The 17,966-nt window shown below is 37.9% G+C and overlaps 2 protein-coding genes across 8 annotated transcripts in view; one reads left to right on the top strand and one right to left on the bottom strand.

Moving 5' to 3' along the window:
• Window positions 1-7,001, top strand: part of Poc5 (POC5 centriolar protein) — a 40,337-nt gene extending 33,336 nt beyond the window's left edge. For all 7 annotated transcript variants that reach the window (XM_046426854.2, XM_046426853.2, XM_046426877.2 and 4 more), the window contains 2 exons: window positions 1,548-1,724; window positions 6,603-7,001. In XM_046426854.2, the coding sequence (XP_046282810.1) occupies window positions 1,548-1,724; window positions 6,603-6,746 (321 nt within the window). In that variant the 3' untranslated portion in view covers window positions 6,747-7,001. The remainder of the gene's footprint in view (window positions 1-1,547; window positions 1,725-6,602) is intronic.
• Window positions 7,002-10,462: 3,461 nt separating this feature from the next.
• Ankdd1b (ankyrin repeat and death domain containing 1B) overlaps window positions 10,463-17,966 on the bottom strand; it is a 63,470-nt gene continuing 55,966 nt past the window's right edge. Inside the window, exons 13-15 of the mRNA XM_046429106.2 lie at window positions 15,181-15,382; window positions 12,438-12,569; window positions 10,463-11,339 (exon numbers count right to left, since the gene is read on the bottom strand). Of these exons, the coding sequence (XP_046285062.1) occupies window positions 11,278-11,339; window positions 12,438-12,569; window positions 15,181-15,382 (396 nt within the window). The 3' untranslated portion in view covers window positions 10,463-11,277. The remainder of the gene's footprint in view (window positions 11,340-12,437; window positions 12,570-15,180; window positions 15,383-17,966) is intronic.

The following is a 17,966-nucleotide window of genomic DNA, read 5'->3' on the forward strand; positions in this document are numbered from 1 at the left end:
TTTGTTGTTTTCCAGTGTTTTGATAAAGTACAACATGAACTAGCAAAACTTTCAAAGCTGTCTAATTATAAAATCATTCTAGGTTTTTTTTCCTCCACCTAAGTTAGCAGTGATTTTTTCTTATAATGTATATTTATATATTCTTTTTACAATGTTCATAAACACTTTTAAAACAACTTTTTTATCATTTTATGCCATTTTACTTATGTATTATTATCAAGTACAAGTGACAACCGTTTGAAAACAACTGACTGGTAAACATGCAAGTCATTTAAGGTAACTTCTTGTTTGATTCAAATGAGAATATAGAAATTTCTTTAAAAACTCTTTTTTTTACTGGAGTACATATTTTCTTCTTACTTGAGGCATTCTAAAGTGATTCTCAGCTAGAGTGCAGCTTATCATCTGTGGGTATTTTTTCAGCTACTCTGCTATTTCTCAGTCTGAACCTCTCCAGTTTTATGTATTCTTTCACCTATTCAGGTGAGAATAGCTGCTATAGAAGGCAGTATTTATACCTTTCAAGTGAGATTGGGCAGGAATAATATTCCAAGCTCTATTTTATTTCAGTCTTCAAGTGTTGGCAAAGAATTTTCTTGTCAGCCATTAATTTTTTTATTTTTAAAGTGTTTATTAAGAATTCAGGGGCTGGGGTTGTAGCTCAGCGGTAGATCGCTTACCTACCATGGGCGAGGCCCTGATTTCAATCCTCAGAACCACATAAAAATAAACAAATTAATTAAAGATATTATATCAAACTACAACAAAAAATAAATATTAAAAAAAATTCATTAACACCTAACCAAGCACGTGGCACAAACCTGTAATCCCAGTGGCTGGGGAGGCTGAGGCAGGAGAATCGTGAGTTAAAGCCAGCCTCAGCAAAAAATGGAGTGCTAAGCAAATCAGTGAGACCCTGTCTCTAAATATAATACAAAATAGAGCTGGGGATATGGCTCAGTGGTCAAGTGTCCTTGAGTTCAGTCTGTCTACCACCATCCCCCACAAAAAAAAAAAAAAAAAAGACTTCATAATGGTTGACAGGAGTGAAGAATGGTTAGAGGAGGGAGGAGACAGGCAAGACTGTAAATGGTAGCATGAGGACATCTTGGTGAAGGAATAGTCTGCATCTTGATTGTAGTGACAGTCCCAGGAATCAACACATGTGATAAAATGATACAGATCTATACAGAAGCTTTATATCAGTGTCAGCTTCCTGGCATCAATGTCTTTGTGTACTTTCACTATATATAAGGTATAATTATTGCAGAAACTGAATGAGGAATTCACAGGACTTCTCAATACTGTCTTTGCAACTTCCAGTGAATACATCATTTTTCAAAATAAGTGTTTTTAAAGTCCCTAAAATCTTATAGTTTTATTTTTTCTATATCAAAGTTGACTGAATATACAGTTATTTTAAATGCTGTGTATTTTCTTTGTAAGTTATAGAGCTAAAAGTAATTTAGATTTTGCCATGAATTTTCTACCAACAGTATATTTCTTTGTTTTTCATTTGTTTGGGGGGTTTTTTGTTTGTTTTTTAGTATGTGCCAAGAGTTGTAACTTCAGCACATCAGAAAGCTGGAAGAACAATTACAGCCCGGATCACAGGGAGATGTGATTTTGCTCCAAAAAACAGAATTAATAGCAGTTTAGCTATAATGGGAGTTTCTCCACCCATGAGTTCAGTTATCGTGGAAAAACATCATCCAGTCACAGTGGTAAGTCCACATCCCATGACATATTGTCAAAAAGTCTTTTTCTTGAGTGAGAGTTTATAGACTACTCAATCCTTCAGTGTGGTTTTGAGAAGATGAGAATTCATGATTGGCACTTGTTCTGCCTCATACTGTTACAATCTGGATATACTTCCTCTTACCAAATCTACCTTTCCCATTTTTAGCAATTGATTTAAGAAACATTGTTTCTTCTAAATAGTATAAAAATTATCAAATACACGGGGCTGGGGTTGTGGCTTAGTGGTAGAGTGCTTGCCTATCATGCACGAGGCACTGGGTTCAAGCCTCAGCACCACATAAGTGTGTCCACCTAAAACTAAAAAATATAAATATATATTTAAATTTTTAAAAATTATCAAATACAAAAGTAATCCAGCGTCTGGGTGGTCAAAACAGTAAAGTATATAATGATTTAAGACAAAAACGAATTACTTATGAACCAGTTATTCATTCAACAGATAATTTAATTATAAGAAAAATTTCCTACTTTTATAGTTTTTTTAACTTTTGCTTTTTTTTCTTTTTTATACTAAGGATCGAACCCAGGGCACTTAACCACTGAGCCACATCCTTATCTCCTTTTAATTTTGATCTTTTTTTAAAAAATTTTTCTGTAGTTGTAGATGGACAGCATTCCTTTATTTTATTTGTTTCATTTTTATATGGTGCTAAGGATCAAACCCAGTGCCTCACACATGCTAGGCAAATTTTCTGCCACTGAGCCACAGCCCCAGTCCTGTTTTTGATTTGAGACAGGGTCTTTCTATATTGCACAGGCTGGCTTTGAATTTTTGTTCCCTCTGCCTCAGTCTCCTGAGTCTCTGAGATTACAGATGTGTACCACTGCACCCAGCTTTTGCTTTTTTAAAAGGTCTTCTTCCCTTTTTTCAGTACAGTTGCCAGCATATAGCTCTAGTATTAAAGTTGCAATCAATTATGTGATATAAAGAAAAATGAGCCAGATGTGGTGATGCATTGTAATCCCAGTAGCTCAAGGGGCAGAGGCAGGAGGATCTCAAATTCAAAGCCAGCCTCAGCAAATTTATAAGGCCCTAAGCAACTTAGCAAGATCCTGTCTCAAAATAAAAAATAAGAAGTGCTGGGGAGATGGCTGGGACTCAGTGGTTAAGCATCACTGGGTTCAATCCCCAGTACCAAAAAAAAAAAAAGAAAAGAAAGGTGCCTGGAATTTGAAACAGAAAATACCCAACTTAATACCTCACCTTTGGTTCTTATTGCTTTTGAGACCTACAAATCAAGTAAAATACTTGAGCTATATTTTCTTTTCTGTAAAATGGGATTGGTAAGAGAATTCAGCCCCTGGGCTTGTTGTAAGAATTCAGCATTAAATGACATAATGTGAAAATTAAATGAGATATAAAACTAACTTTATAAACTGTAAACCATAAGCAAATTTCTTTTTTTTTTTTTTTTTGGTGCTGGGGATTGAACCCAGGGCCTTGTGCGTGCTAGGCAAGCACTCTCCCAACTGAGCTATAAACCCAACCCCATAAGCAAATTTAACTCACTAAAAATTACCAGAAAAGGAACACGGGAAATCTGTTTTATTCCTTACAAAAGCATGTGAATCAAGAATTATCTCAAAAATTATAATTTTTAAAAAGAGTTATAAGAACATAGTGGCTGAGGTGGTAGCTCAGTGGTAGAGTGCTTGCCTAGCATGTGTGAAGCATGAGGTTCAATTCTCAGCACTGCATATAAATAAGTAAAATAAAGGTCCATTGACAATTTTAAAAAAAAGAAGAGAAAGAGAGAGAGTTATAAGAACATAGCCCTAAAAAGAAATATTGATTGTTTTTAAAAGAGAATGAGGGGGCTGGGGTTGTGGCTCAGAGGCAGAGTGCTCGCCTAGCATGCGTGAGGCACTGGGTTCTATCCTTAGCACCACATAAAAATAAAATACAGACATTGTTTCCACCTATAACTAAAGGATAAATATTTAAAAAGAGAGAATGCCCTCTGGGCTGGGGATATGGTAGAGCACTTTCCTGGCATGTGAAAAGACCTGGATCCCCAGATCCAGAAAAATTTCTAAAACATTAATTTAAAAAAAAAAAAAAAGCATTTAAGAGAATGTCCTCTTTATAAAATTCCTCAACATTAGACAACATTTCTGTCTACTAAGATGTCAAAGTATTAACAAAAAGGTGTATGCATTCTTTTTTTTTACCCTTGGTACTAGGGATTGAACCCAGGGGTTCACTACCACTGAGGAGCTCCATCCCCATTGGCTCCCCACTCTTTTTTTTTTTTGAGACAGGATCTTATTAAGTCACTAAGGCTGACAGGGATTATAATCAGGCATTTGCCACCATCCTAAATGATTTTTTAGTCCTTTCTGTTCTGGATACTGTGTGGTTACTAGATAAATGAATCAAAGCAGCTGGATTAAATTGAACCTCACGTGAAGTTTGACCTTAGGGGGAAGTAAAAGAGATGGAAGAACCAAATCAAGAGATATGGAAACAATGGAGAATTTATTTTAGTTTTATGTTGGGTTTCACAAGTTGGACAGGCCCTGAAATCCATAGATGACTATGACTTCTATAAATTGTTTAATGTGTGGCATCAGTTATCAAAATTGACAAGAAATGAAACCATTTCTATTTTTATCAACACAGAGAACTTGTATAGATACCCCAAGATTGTCCATTTGTGAGGTAAGGCATAAAGAGACTACATGTATGTTGTGGTTTTTTTTTTTTTTTTTTTTAGTTGTTGATGCATCTTTATTTTATTTATTTATTTATTTATTTATATGTGGTGCTAAGGATCAAACCCAGTGCCTCACACATGCTAGGCAAATGCTCTGCCAAGCCACAACCCAGCCCATGTGTTTATTTTTAATTGGGGCAACCTTTGTTTTTATAATAGTGATAGGAAATTTTTTTCTTTTTTATACCAGGGGTTGAACCCAGAGGCACTTAACCACTGAGCCACATCCCCAGCCCTTTTTAGTTTTGAGACAGGGTCTCACTAAATTGCTTATGTTGGCTTTGAACTTGCAATCTTCCTGCCTCAGCCTCCTAAACCACTGGGATTACAAGGATGCACCCATGCCCAGCTAGGAACTCATATTTTACAGAAGAAAAGTCATGGAACTAAAAACTTTCAACTGCATTTCTGTTATTTCTTCCTAACTGCTCTGCTTATCAATATGTGCAGTATTTCTCTAGTAGTTATGAATTGGATACCCATAAACTATTTTCATTATTTCTTAACTTGGATTACATGATAGTTTCATTTTTATCTTAGAAATCAAGATCTAGAACTACCAGAGACAGTTCTTACAAATAAACTTGTGACCCCTTAGTCCCATCTGCTGGGTAATTGCTTGCTCCTGATCTACTTCATTAATTCTGCCATATTTTGTATATCATAACACCATTGGCAACTTTAATATATTTCAACAGTCCCTCTTGCCTATTCTACTCAAGAAGAAATAGCTTATTTGATGGATCAGATTAGGTAGCTGGCAACTAAAATTTTATAACAGCTACAAAAATATCTCTAATTTGTAATGGCTATCCATTTTTTTAAGAACAAAGAAACATATAAGATACTTTTTAAAAATTTGTTTAGTGTTGATGGACCTTTATTTATTCATTTATTTATATGTGGTGCTGAGAATTGAACCCAGTACTTCACACATGTGAGAAAGCGCTCTACCACTGATACTTTTAAAATGGAAGTTATTTTTCCATTTTGTTAAAGAGAATTTTTCTTATTTTTAAGGCAGAATCTGACATACAGACCTTTTTTTTAAAAAAAAGAAAGTATATCTTAACAGTTTTTTAAATACATAGTAAATGTTTTGACCAATTATATATAACTTCACTTTAAGTATTTTACTGTTTTTTGTTTTGTTTTGTTTTGTTTTTTTGTGGTGCTAGGGATTGAACATAGTGCCTCACATGTGTTAGGCAAACGCTCTACCACTGAGCCACAACCCTAGTCCTACTTTAAGTATTTTAAAGATGACTTCTCTAAGTGGAAGATCCTAATAGAAATCTATGTGTACCTGAGTGAGAACTTAATTTGACATGAGAAATTATCTTGATTAAAAATCCCACTGTTGCTACTAAGAAGTTGTGTCAGGTATAATAGAGAAAAGTCTGAGTATTCATATGTACATATGTAATGTGTACTTGTGTAAATAACATGTACTTATACATATTATACGTAAGTGCCCTGACATTAATGTTTCAGTGCTCGTGTCCAAGATGTTCCCCTGACCTCTGAGGTGGTGGACATATCCTCCCCTCTATGTGTGTCCTCAATATCTAGTTGTGTCCTTCTTTCAAAAGTTGTGGTCCATATTAAGGGAGCACCAGGCTTCTGGGAATATGTACTCTTATATGACTATAGAAAGTTTTGTCTGCTTCCAGGTGAACCAGGTGAAATATGAGGCCCTTCTTTTTTACTCTGATTTGAAGCAAGGACCAGACAACATACTCAGGGTTCCCTATGCCCCCACAATTGGACTCCACATAGTAACACTCAGAGAGGAGGAAACTGAAATGAAATGAGGGTATGGCTTAGGGCTGACCCTCTTCCAAACATCACAGAGTTCCTTTCTATACCTAGTCTCTATAACCTTTTTCCACTTAGTTCTTTTTGAGGACTCTGGCTCTGAAATACAGCTTTGATATTAAATTACAGGTATTGATCTACATATGGGTTCCTTTTGGAGAAGGGCTTGGTCTTTTTTGAATATTGAATTCATTGGTATCTGTTTGATGCTTAACAAAGGTTTGTTGGGATAAATTATAAATGACAAAATGATACTTTATATATAAAGTCTTATGGGATTATTAAAACAGTTTTTTATCTTTTCAGCAAACCATTCCTCAAGCATCAGCTGTAAAATACTCACGGACCATTCATCCTGAAGGTGGTACCTCAGTTTCAAGATCTCTTGGAACCAGAACAACCCACACCCAGTCTCTCACAAGCATTCAGTCCATAAAAGTGGTTGACTAAAGTGAATATGTTCACAGCAAGGTCCTTTAATTCCTCTGGTAAAGACTGTACCAAGAGTTGGAAGTCTTTAGTTTTTAACTTTTCTGAATTGCTAGAACATCATGGATACATCATGTTCATCTTTTCAAAATTATAAGAGACTTTTTCAAGATATACCATCCTTTGTAACTATACTGTAGAAAGTATTTTAATGTTATTTTATTTAAGCAATTAAGTAAAACTTTTTTAAATTAAAAAAGAAACTTCATTTTTTAATATGTTCAGCCTGTCACTGATTACATCATCATTTCATCATTTTTTTCTCTATATCATTTATAAAACAAATAATTTCCAATGTTACTTAACTGTAATTTATATAAAACTTTGAGAGGGAACTTTACTGAAAACAATAAAACTAACAAAAACTAAGTTATTTTTACTTTTAAATTAAAAAAATTAAGACCAAGATTAATAATGGTGGTGTGACCCTGCTAGACATGGGCAGAAATTCTTCAGTAGTTGACCAATATGAAGAAAACATCTGGGCAGAACTGATTTAAGACCTGGCTTCTCAATGGCTTTATTACTGGCTGTGTTATCTTGGGCTTGACACTTAATTTAAGTGAATCGCAGGATCCTCCTCTGCCTACCCTACTTATTTCATTTCACACTTATATAGAGTACATAAAAATGGTTCTGAAGAGGCTGTCAAAGGCCCCAATTTCTGTATCTTTAACAGAAATGGATGGTTTAATAATCTGAAATCTCTTCTATTTGAACATGATCTAGTTATATTCTGTAACTTTATTATACGAAATAGTTGCTGTCTCATACTCTTAAGAGGACATCAGAAACAAAACTGATATAGGCAAACAGTTCCTATTTTCTAATGGAACACCATAAGGCTTTTCTGAATTACAAGTATCAGGCTGTTTCTTAATATCTGTTAGATATTTAAGCAACACTTGTTCTGGGTTCTGGCCTAGCTCTCATTGCAAACAACTTTGCTCAGCAAGGACTTCAGCAGGCTATGTGAGCACAAAGCAGCAGCCCCTTATCTCGCACCCTTTGTTTTTTTAATTATTATTTTTATTTGTTCTTAGTTGTACATGACAGCAGAATGCATTTCAATTTATCATACACAAATGGAGTGCAACATTTCAATTCTCTGGTTATACACGATATAGAGACGCACCGTTTGTGCAATCAGATATGTACCTAGGGTAATGATCGAACCCTTTTTGTGGACATGCCTTCCCCAAGGCTTCTCTGTTAACTCTCCGTAGATCCAGGAGAGATAGAAGTTTCCTCTTATGCCACTCCTATGACCCACAAATCAATTCTTCTTCTTTCCTCCTTGTATGAATTGTCCTAAGATGCACTAGTCCATTCCATCTCTTGGAATAGAGTAACCTCAAGATCAAATAATTTGTGAAGCTTGATACCAAGTAGTAACCAACTTAGTAACACCTATCTTGACTCTCCTCCTTCCCCAGATCTTTTCCTCCACTCCTGCACCCCTAGATTGACACTCCTGTAAAAAGATGTTACACATAAACCTTGATCTTAAGCCCTACATTCTGAGGAATTTAGACTGCAGCTAGGATGCTTTTCAGTATCCAATCCAAAGCCATAGGGACAAACTAAAGCAAATATTAATGAGTGTTATACTTAAGAATAATGGACAAAACCCAAAGACAACATCATAGTGAATAAGGAAAAACTGAAAGTATTTCCTTTAAAATCTAGAACAAGACAAGGATGTCTGCTCTCACCACTCCTATTCAATATACTACTAGAAATTCTAGCCAGAGCAATTAGACAAGAGAAGGAAATTAAAAGGATAAAAATAGGAAGGGAAGAAGTTAGATTATTATGATTGTTTGCAAATGATATGATCCTACATTTATAAGATCAAAAAACTGCTAGAGCTAATAAATTTCACAAAGTAGCAAGTTAAAAAATTGACATACAAAAATCAATAGCTTTGCCATACACCCAAAATGAATCTGCTGAAAAAGAAATTAGGAAAACAATCCAATTCACAACAGCTTTAAAAAAAAAAAAAAAATGAAATCACTGAAGACCTTAGGAGATGAAAAGACTTCCCATATTCATGGGTAGGCAGGATTAATAATGTTAAAATGGTCACAAAAGGACTATATAGAGTCAATGCAATATTCATCAAAATGCCAATGATGTTCTTCACAGAACTAGGGGTCCTAAAATTCATTTGGAAAAAGAAAAAGAAAGTCCTAAAATTCATTTGGAAAAAGAAAAATAAAAGACCCAGAATAGCTAAAGCAATTCTAAGCAAAAAATAAATAAATAAATTAATTAATTAAAACCCTGACTTTAAACTATACTAAAGAGCTATAGTACCAAAAACTGCATGGCACTGGCATAAAAACACACACACAGACCTATGGTACAGAATAGAAAACACAGACAAACCACAGATAATGGTCATCTGATCGTAGGCCAAGATTCCAAAAACATTGGGGAAAAGAGCCTTTTTCACAAATGGTGCTGGGAAAACTGGTTATTCATATGTAGAAAAATGAGACATACTTCCCCATCCAAGGCAGAGTTATCTGTTCTTGAATGAAGTAATTCAGACTTGAGGATGGCACCAGAAGCTCTCAGAAATGACTATGTCCCAAATTAATGAGGGAATTAAAGTTCTGGACAGAGAATACTTCCAATATAGCCTTTGAATCACCTCTTTAAAATCATAGCCTCTGGGACAGAAATCCCTTGTGATTCTCCTTTGCTAGGAAAGAAAGAAAACTTCTTTTTTCCTTTTTCTCAAAATTAAAAAAAAAAGAAGGAAAGAAAAGCAAAAGAAGGTCAGGGGCATATGTTTTCTCTCGTTTGGAAGCTTGAGAGGAAAAAGGAAAATAAAATTATGGGGTGGGGCATCTCATGAAAATTGCAGGAAGATCAGTAGAGTAGAAGAACGGAATGCAGGGTGACGGGCGCACCAGGGAGGAAATAGTGGGGAATGATATGGGCCAAATTATATTGTTATGTTGTGGGCAGGTACAAATATGTACAATATATCCCACCATTATGTACAACTATAATGAACCAATAAAAAATATGGGAAAAAAAAGAATTGTAACTATCTGTTTAAATTTATCTAAGCTCTAGAAGTTTTTGTATGTTATCTAAAGCACCAAGCAATTAATTTTGGCCTAAGTAAACAAATTCAACAATAAAGCTTTTTATACAATAAGAATATATATTTGCTTATTTTAACTGAAACAGGTTACTCAAGTTTGTGGGGAGGAATGGCAGTGAGGTCAGTGGAAGCTGGTCATAGTTTAAAAAACAGATGGAGACAAGACTTTTCACTCAATACCTTTAAAAAAATTTTTTTGAGATCATGTAAATATATTACCAGTTTTGAACATTTACAGCATTAAGTGAACCATCTACAATCAGAATGAGACAAAGATATAAAAAAATATATATATTCATGATAGAATAATCGTATGAAATCATTCATGATTTATTACCTATCTTGTAGATTTAGAGTCAGAACTTGACAATGGAGGACCTTAAATGATAATGAGTAGAGGAACATAAACTAGTACAAACTGATACCTGATTTCACATTTATTTCATACCTTTCTTAGACTACAAAAATAATGTGTGTTCATTGTGGAAATAAAATGGAATATACCAAAAATACAAAGGAAATAAAAATCACTTGCAATTACATCATCAAGAAATGAAAAACTGGGGCTGGGGATGTGGCTCAAGCGGTAGCGTGCTCGCCTGGTGTGCCTGCGGCCCGGGTTCGATCCTCAGCGCCACATACAAACAAAGATGTTGTGTCCGCCAAAAACTAAAATAAATAAATAAATATTTAAAAAAAAAAAAAAAAAAAAAGAAATGAAAAACTATATTTGTGTATATATTTCTGGTGTTTTCTAAGAAATCTATTTCATGTATGTGTGATTTAATGCCACCATATTTCCAAACCCTTACTGAAGAGAAGTAACAGTTCATGATTTCTATGCAATGGTCAGATGGTCCAGCATTTCACAGGATTCTGTCTTCTTCTCCCCAAACCTATGGAATAGACATTTCCCACTTTATAGAAATGGAAAGTGAAGATCTGAGAACTTAAATAATATTAACATGTCCAAGGCTCACAGCTAATAAGTGGCAAAACCCATTTCAAAACTATCTCTATTCTAAAACCTTTGGTTTTTCCATAAGTCACCATGCTGCTCTCACTATCAGACTTTTTAAAACATGAGGTACAAAAATACTCTTCTAGATCATGCCATTACAGGTGTTGAATCAAATGACAAAAGTGGGAAAGACACAACTTGCTTTAAGCAAAAGCCAAAAAGAATAAGTAACCTCTCCATGGTACGAAAGTCTAACAGTATTACTCTTTTCCCATTTGCTAGCAGATCCTGTCACCACCATCTTCATAGTTAAGACGAAAATCAAACTGCTGGAAGAAATAAGAAACTGCATTTAAAAGAACCAAATGCCGAGGGAGAAGTCCCCTTAAAAAAATTTCTTTAGGCTTTTATGAAACTGTACACTTCTTGGAGCTTGAGTCAGTTTTGCTTTTGAATTGACGAATCTTTTCTGGAAAACATAGGGTAACATTAATGATTAACAGCTAACATTTTGTAAGCACTTATAATAGACCAATCATGATTACTCATTTAATCCCACAACAGCCCTCTGAAGTGGATGTTTTTATTTCCCTCCCTAGTTAATCAATGGGAACGCTGGCACAGTGAGGTCACAGAACTTGATCAAGGTCATATAGTATGTGTTGGAGTGCAGAGGTGAACCCATGCAGTCTTGCTTCAGAGCACAGACCCTTCACCACTTCCATGGTCTTCCCTGAGAGTTCTTATGAACACTTTCTTAGGAAAGATTAAATTTAAAGTCCAAGGGGAACCCCAATGTTATGAGGGAAATGTCCTAGAAGGTAGGTATCAAACATCCACACACTCCTCCTGTAACCTTACACTCCTGGAAACAATACTGAGTGGGTGCTCTGATTCACCCATCTATGTTCTCAGCTCCGGGTGAAACTGTTTCAATGAAAACAAGGGCAGACACCCCTGTATTTTTGCTTCAATGCTTGCTATTACATGAGAGTTATAACATTACCTAATTTATTAAGTTTTCAAAATATCTTCCCTGACAGTATGATCAGTGATGCTGCAGAGTGATTTTTTAGCAATAACCTAAGCAGGCATAGTAATAACCTGTCTGTTCTTTTTTCTCTAGAAATAACATTTTCAAATACAATAACTGGCAGAGCTTCCCAATAGGAGCAAAATGGCACGTTGAGAAAGACAACTCTTAGATGAGGAGAACCATTCTATAAAGATAGGAGATTGTTTAGCATTTCTGGCCCATTCCTCCTACCTACACACACACACACACACACACACACACACACACACACACACACCACACACAAATAAAAAAAAATTCCATACTTTTCCGAATGCCCAGCATAGGGCTGGCACTGAGCATCATGTGGCTAAAATGTCAAGAGGATTGACTGGGTGCCTCACAGAAGCAGAAGTCCCTTCCTCAGCTCCATATTTTGGGTGAGCCACAACTGACACCAGCTGAGACTGCTGCTCTTCAGAGTGGGATTTCTGTTCACTGTCCCCTGTCATTGAAGGGTGGAGTTTCTGTTCATGAAAAACTATAACTCACCAGCTAGTTCTGGGAAACCGGCACGTACCAGCTCTTCATACAGGTGCTTGGCAGGATCGAGCTGTGTCATCAGGACCCCATGCAACCAGATGAGCAGAGCCCTGTGGCCATGCTCACGGAAGCTTTCGTTTCCTGCACCAAGCACAAGAGGTTCAAGGTGACACATCACCAACTGGATGTGTCATTCAAATGTGATCTCAGTTCTAACTAAATGTTCTGTGGTCACACATCCATTCCTTTTCTGAGAGCTGCCAGTTCAAAAGCCCAGTGATGGGAGGAAGCCTGTCTAGTTCCCCTCAACAGTGTGTGTTATGACCAGCGTTCCCATCCACTTCAGCTCTGGCCAGGCAACTGCTGTGCTGGCACATACACAAAGGATTGAACAGCTACAGTGCCTGCCTGGCGGCAATGTCAATCTTAATGAAATGTGGAGCTTTGAGACAGTGTGTCTCAGAATCCAAGTGCATACTGCACTGGGGCATCTTGTTAAAATGCAGATTCTAATCCAGTATGTCTGGGCTGAGAATCTGCATGTCTGACAAGCTCCCAGATGTTGCTGCTGCTGTTGCTGCTGGTGATCTATAAATCGCTCTCCAAGCAGCATGTACCATACCACCACTCCAGTTTCAAAAACACAGCCCTGATACGAGTCTGCAACTTCCTGGGTCAGGATTATTCACTTGGTAAATAATCCCTGAATAATTAACCCCTGAAAGATGCTGGGATGCTGAGATGCTAGATGAGATGTAATGCAGAAACCTCTGTCACTCTCAACAAGAATTCATAGTCGCAGACACATAACAGGCTCCCTTGCAGAAGCAGACAGATTTCACAAAAGGGAGGGCCTGAGCTGTAGGAGTGAGGAGAAAGTTCACTGTTCACAGTAGAGGGGCAGGCATTTGGGAAAGAGGAAACTGCATGCATGAAGAATATGCTCCTGGGAAGGCAAACACTCTATTCCTTTCTTAGTCTTGTTCTTGACAAACTTTTCTTCAGTGCCATTTGATATGTCACTCTCTGCCTCAAAGGTCCACAAACTGCCCAGTCAATGCCAGTAGCCTTAGCGTGGATTACCATATGTAATTATTGTAAATGTTAATGTTATTGGGTCAACAAGATTATAAACTCTATCCCACATGCACATGGCTTAGTATTCCTTGCTTGGTGGAGACATATACATTTCAGGTATTCCATAAAGATTTTGTTTTCTATTTTTTTGAGGTTTGATTCCAAGGGCCTCACACATGCTAGGCAAGTGCTCTACCACTGAGTTATACCCCCAGCCTTTCCATAAAGATCTGACTTAAACACTTTAAAATCCCCTTTATTCTATAGGCAAGTGCTTTTTTTTTTAAAATGTTTATCTTGTTTATTTTTATGTGGTGCTGAGGATTGAACCCAGTGCCTCACATGTGTGAGAGGCAAGTGCTCTGCCACTGAGCCACAACCCCAGCCCAGACAAGTACCTTTTTTGTTTTAAAACTGTGAATTTAACCCAGAGGTACTTTACCACTGAGCCATATCCCCAACCCTTCTTATTTTTTATTATTTTGAGACAGGTATCACTAATTTACTTAGAGCCTCACTAAATTGTTGAGACTGATCTCAAACTTGTGATCCTCCTGCCTCAGCCTCCCAAGCCACTATGATTACAAATGTGTACTACCACATTCAGCTCAGGCAAGAATTCTTAATATACACCATGTTTTCAAGTCATTTAAGTTAGAGAGATTTTCAAATTCAGCTCAAATATCTCACAGCTGTCATAGAACATTATCTGCCTAATTAGCCAAAATATTAACACAGTGACAAAAAGAAATCTTTTCAGAAACAAGTCAATATTCCATGTTTCTAATACATTATATTCCACTTGTTCATATGAAAATGTATCCTTAGAATCAGCAATAAAGAGGTGCATAATTTGCTTGTATGTAGTATAAGTAGACTACACTCCTGGAGCTGGGGTTCTACCATTTAATTCTCAGGAATAACTAAGGCAAATCAACCTCTGAATGAGGGCACCTTCCCACCTCAGAATATCCTTGTAAGGGGAATACTCTGAATAGAAAGCTTTGCAAGAAAAAAAAAGTGACAAAGTTGAATAATGTAAAGCAAATTTTTCTGTATTTCCCAGGTTTGGGTCAAGTCATAAAAAAGCAAAGCTAAGGAATCCAGCTGAGCTAACCTCACTAATCCTGACAGCTTAAGTCTGACTGAAATGATTTCATTGCTTGGAATCATCTAACCAATGGAACCCTCTGAGTCTGTGTCTGTCATGGGATAGCCACATCTTCCCCAAGGCCATGTCCTCTTTCCCCTTGACCTGTTGAAGGGATTCCCTCGTAGAGTATAAGTCCTAAACAGTGAGCCATTCAACTCATTCACCCCAGTACAATCTGAAGGGACACCAGAAATTAGACTGGCTTCCCAATAGCATACCACCTGTTAGACCCTTGCTTCCTTTGTGTGTCTTCAGTTGGGAACATTAATTTCTCTATAGGATGATGACCACCTTTTCAATATGGCTCAATTAAAGTAGTTATCTTTTGAAAATTTCAGTTTACTGCAGATTCCCAAGTGTTAGCTTTCTGCAAAGTTTCCAATCACTTCTATTATCTGTTACTCTCCCAGGAGCCCCTGGACTCTGCTCTTCCAGGCACTTATTTGGAAGATCCAACAGGAGGAAGGACTGCTGCTCCTAACACTGCATGTCTCCTGCCCACATCATCTAGTGCACACTCACCTGACCACTGTTCCTCTATGGCTCTGATCTGGTCATCTGTAAAGTTCCAGAAGTGAGCTAGCCTCTGCCACTCATTGGTTTTCAGCTGACGGTAAGCCAGGTTCCAGAGGACTGTGCGAATGTGCCTCGTCTCCAGACTGTGGTCTTGCTTGAATGTCAGAGTAAAGCCTGCTCGTGGCTCCCTGATGCTCTCAGTTTGCTCCTACATTCAAAAATAATTGTATCTGGTTATTACAGACATGCCCACATATTGCCTCATTTCAGAATGTATATGTTTTAAATAAAAATTGGTAAGGTGTAACCAAGACCATGTTTTCAATGTCATCTGTGACTGGGTCATTTTTTGCCACCCAAGATGGAGACAAATGTCTGAAATAAAAAGCTTGAGTACCATCTGTCTGAAAAGAAAGCATGAGGAATTTTGCAATCTTGTGTCTTGTGCTGCTGTTTGCCCACCACAAAAGAGAACAGAGGGGGGCTGGGGATGTAGCTCAGTTGGTAGAGTACATGCCTACCATGCACAAGGCCCCAGGTTCAATCCCCAGTACACACACACACACACACACACACACACACGAGAGAGAGAGAGAGAGAGAGAGAGAGAGAGAGAGAAAGAGAGAGAGAGAGAACAGAAGGGATATCCTGGCAAAGACAATGTCACAACAAACATATTGTTAATGGTCTTACTTTCAACCCACATCCCCCTTTCTTCTTTTGGATATTTGACATTCTCATATTAAAGCTTCAGTGGAACCTAGATTGAGCCCCATAGCTGGTCCCTTGATTCATCCTGTTCTCTGATGAGTCTGAGGAGAGAAACTAAGAGCCTAACTCAGAGAAAGGATAGGAAAAGAAATGGCCATGAGAGAGACAGAGTGGATATCTTTGTGTAGTAAGCACTGCAGTTATACTCAGCCCAACAGCACTGTGCCTAGATTGGTACATTGTTCTCTGACTTTTTCAAAGTTTCCTCCCTTCTGCAGAATCAAGCCAAAAACACTGGAGAATTTCTGAAAGAAATGCAGTTGTCAAGGATTCCTAGAACCGCATGTCATGCACATGCCAACAGGGCTCCAGATAATCCCACTGCAGAAGGTTGCAAATCAGTTAGGGACTTGTGAGACAGCCCCCCAAGAGGCTTGGGATTTCCTGTCTATTCCCTCCTTTTTCTTGTATAGTGTCTCTATTTTTGTCTTTCACTTAAATAAAAGTAAATCTCAAAGTAAAAGCAGGTGTCAAGGCTTCAAGATATCTGAAGAACAAGATGGAAGTTAATGCTGGAGCAGAAAATGTACCAAAAAAATGGGACCTGAATTTTCAACACCTACGAGAAAAAAAAAAAAATTGGTGGGGCTTGCTTATTAGCTCTTGTCATGGGATCAGCCTGCACCCTTCAGGGCATCAACAACTTCCTCCAGGAAATTCTACCAACTCCTGCAAAATGTAGCTAAGGAGAAGGGCAAGACCTTTCTTAGGGTCTATTCTTTGGTTTGAATCTCTGCAGCTTCCTCTATCCTAATAAATCTTAAATTTGGTCTTTTTGTGCTATCCCAAAATTCTTGGAGGTTCTGTTCGTGGTTTCTTACTATCGTCACTGTGGGGTCAACTTTATTTTCAAGATTATGAATTTTTGTCTTCACTGTCTGAGGTTCTGTCTTCCATGTGATCTAGTCTGTGGGTAATGCTTTCTATTGAATTTTTAATTTGGTTTACTGTTTTCTTCATTTCAAGAATTTCTGTTTATTTGTTTTTTTTAGAATCTCTCTTTTTTGAAGTGATCTTTTGTTGCCTGTATTTGTTCTCTTATCTCTTTATTGGACTGATCAATTGTTGCCTTTATTTGTTCTCTTATGTCATTCTTTAATTCACAGATCATTTTAATTACGTACATTTCTTCTACTGTGCTGTGGATTCTATTGTTGAATCATCTTGGTTTGTTTGGGGAACTTTCTTCCCTTGTCTTTTCGTGCTTCCTGGGTGTCTTCCCCTTTAGCAGTATGGATCCAGGATGTTACAATTTCTACCCTATAATCTTGTAGTGTCCCTTCAGGTTACTGATGTCTCCGTCTTCATGTTGGGCTTCCAGTTCCCGACCCGTGTCCCATGATCGAAGCTGCTGCAACTGAATAGTGACATCAGCAGCAGAGGTAACCTGAGATACTGGTAGAGGTGTCCCGAGATGGAGGCAACCACTTTCAGAGTTGGGGCTGAAAGGGAGGGCTATCAGATGGCGTTGGACGACCTGATGATGCAGCAGGCAGCTGCCTCTAGGCCCTGTCAGCTGTTAGAAGGTGGGCAGGGCTATGGTGATGGCTGCAGTGTTCCAAGATGGAGGTGAGCAGGCGGGGTGGACAACAGCCTTGGTAAACTGGGAACCTCAGTGAGGGCTCCACCACAGTTCTGTGGGGCTATCCTGGGCCTGTCTGGGCTCCACAGGGGTCCGCAGACCTGACCTGGGCCTGCCTGGGCTCCTTGCCAGTGGGTGGTCCTATCCTGGGCCTGCCTGGGCTCCACTGGGATCAGCAGGGCTGTCCTGGGCCTAGGCCTGGACCTGGGCTGGGACAGGGAAGGGGTGGAGGTGGGGGCTGACCTGGGCCTGCCTGGGCTCCACGCAGATCGGCTGGACTTGGGGTCTATACTTTGTATACAGAAGTTGGAATAGGAATGGAGATATGAATTACCCAACTATTGTTTAAGAGGCTAAGAATGCAAGATCTTCTCTAGCCTCACCTGAGCTTTATTTTCACAGTGCCTCGCTTTCAGGAATCCTAAGAGATAAGGCTGAG

The sequence above is a fragment of the Marmota monax genome, unplaced genomic scaffold (genome assembly GCF_021218885.2).
Source record: "Marmota monax isolate L192 unplaced genomic scaffold, Marmota_monax_Labrador192_F-V1.1 WCK01_AAM20220418_F8-fsc00018, whole genome shotgun sequence".
NCBI classification, from domain to species: Eukaryota; Metazoa; Chordata; class Mammalia; order Rodentia; family Sciuridae; genus Marmota; species Marmota monax.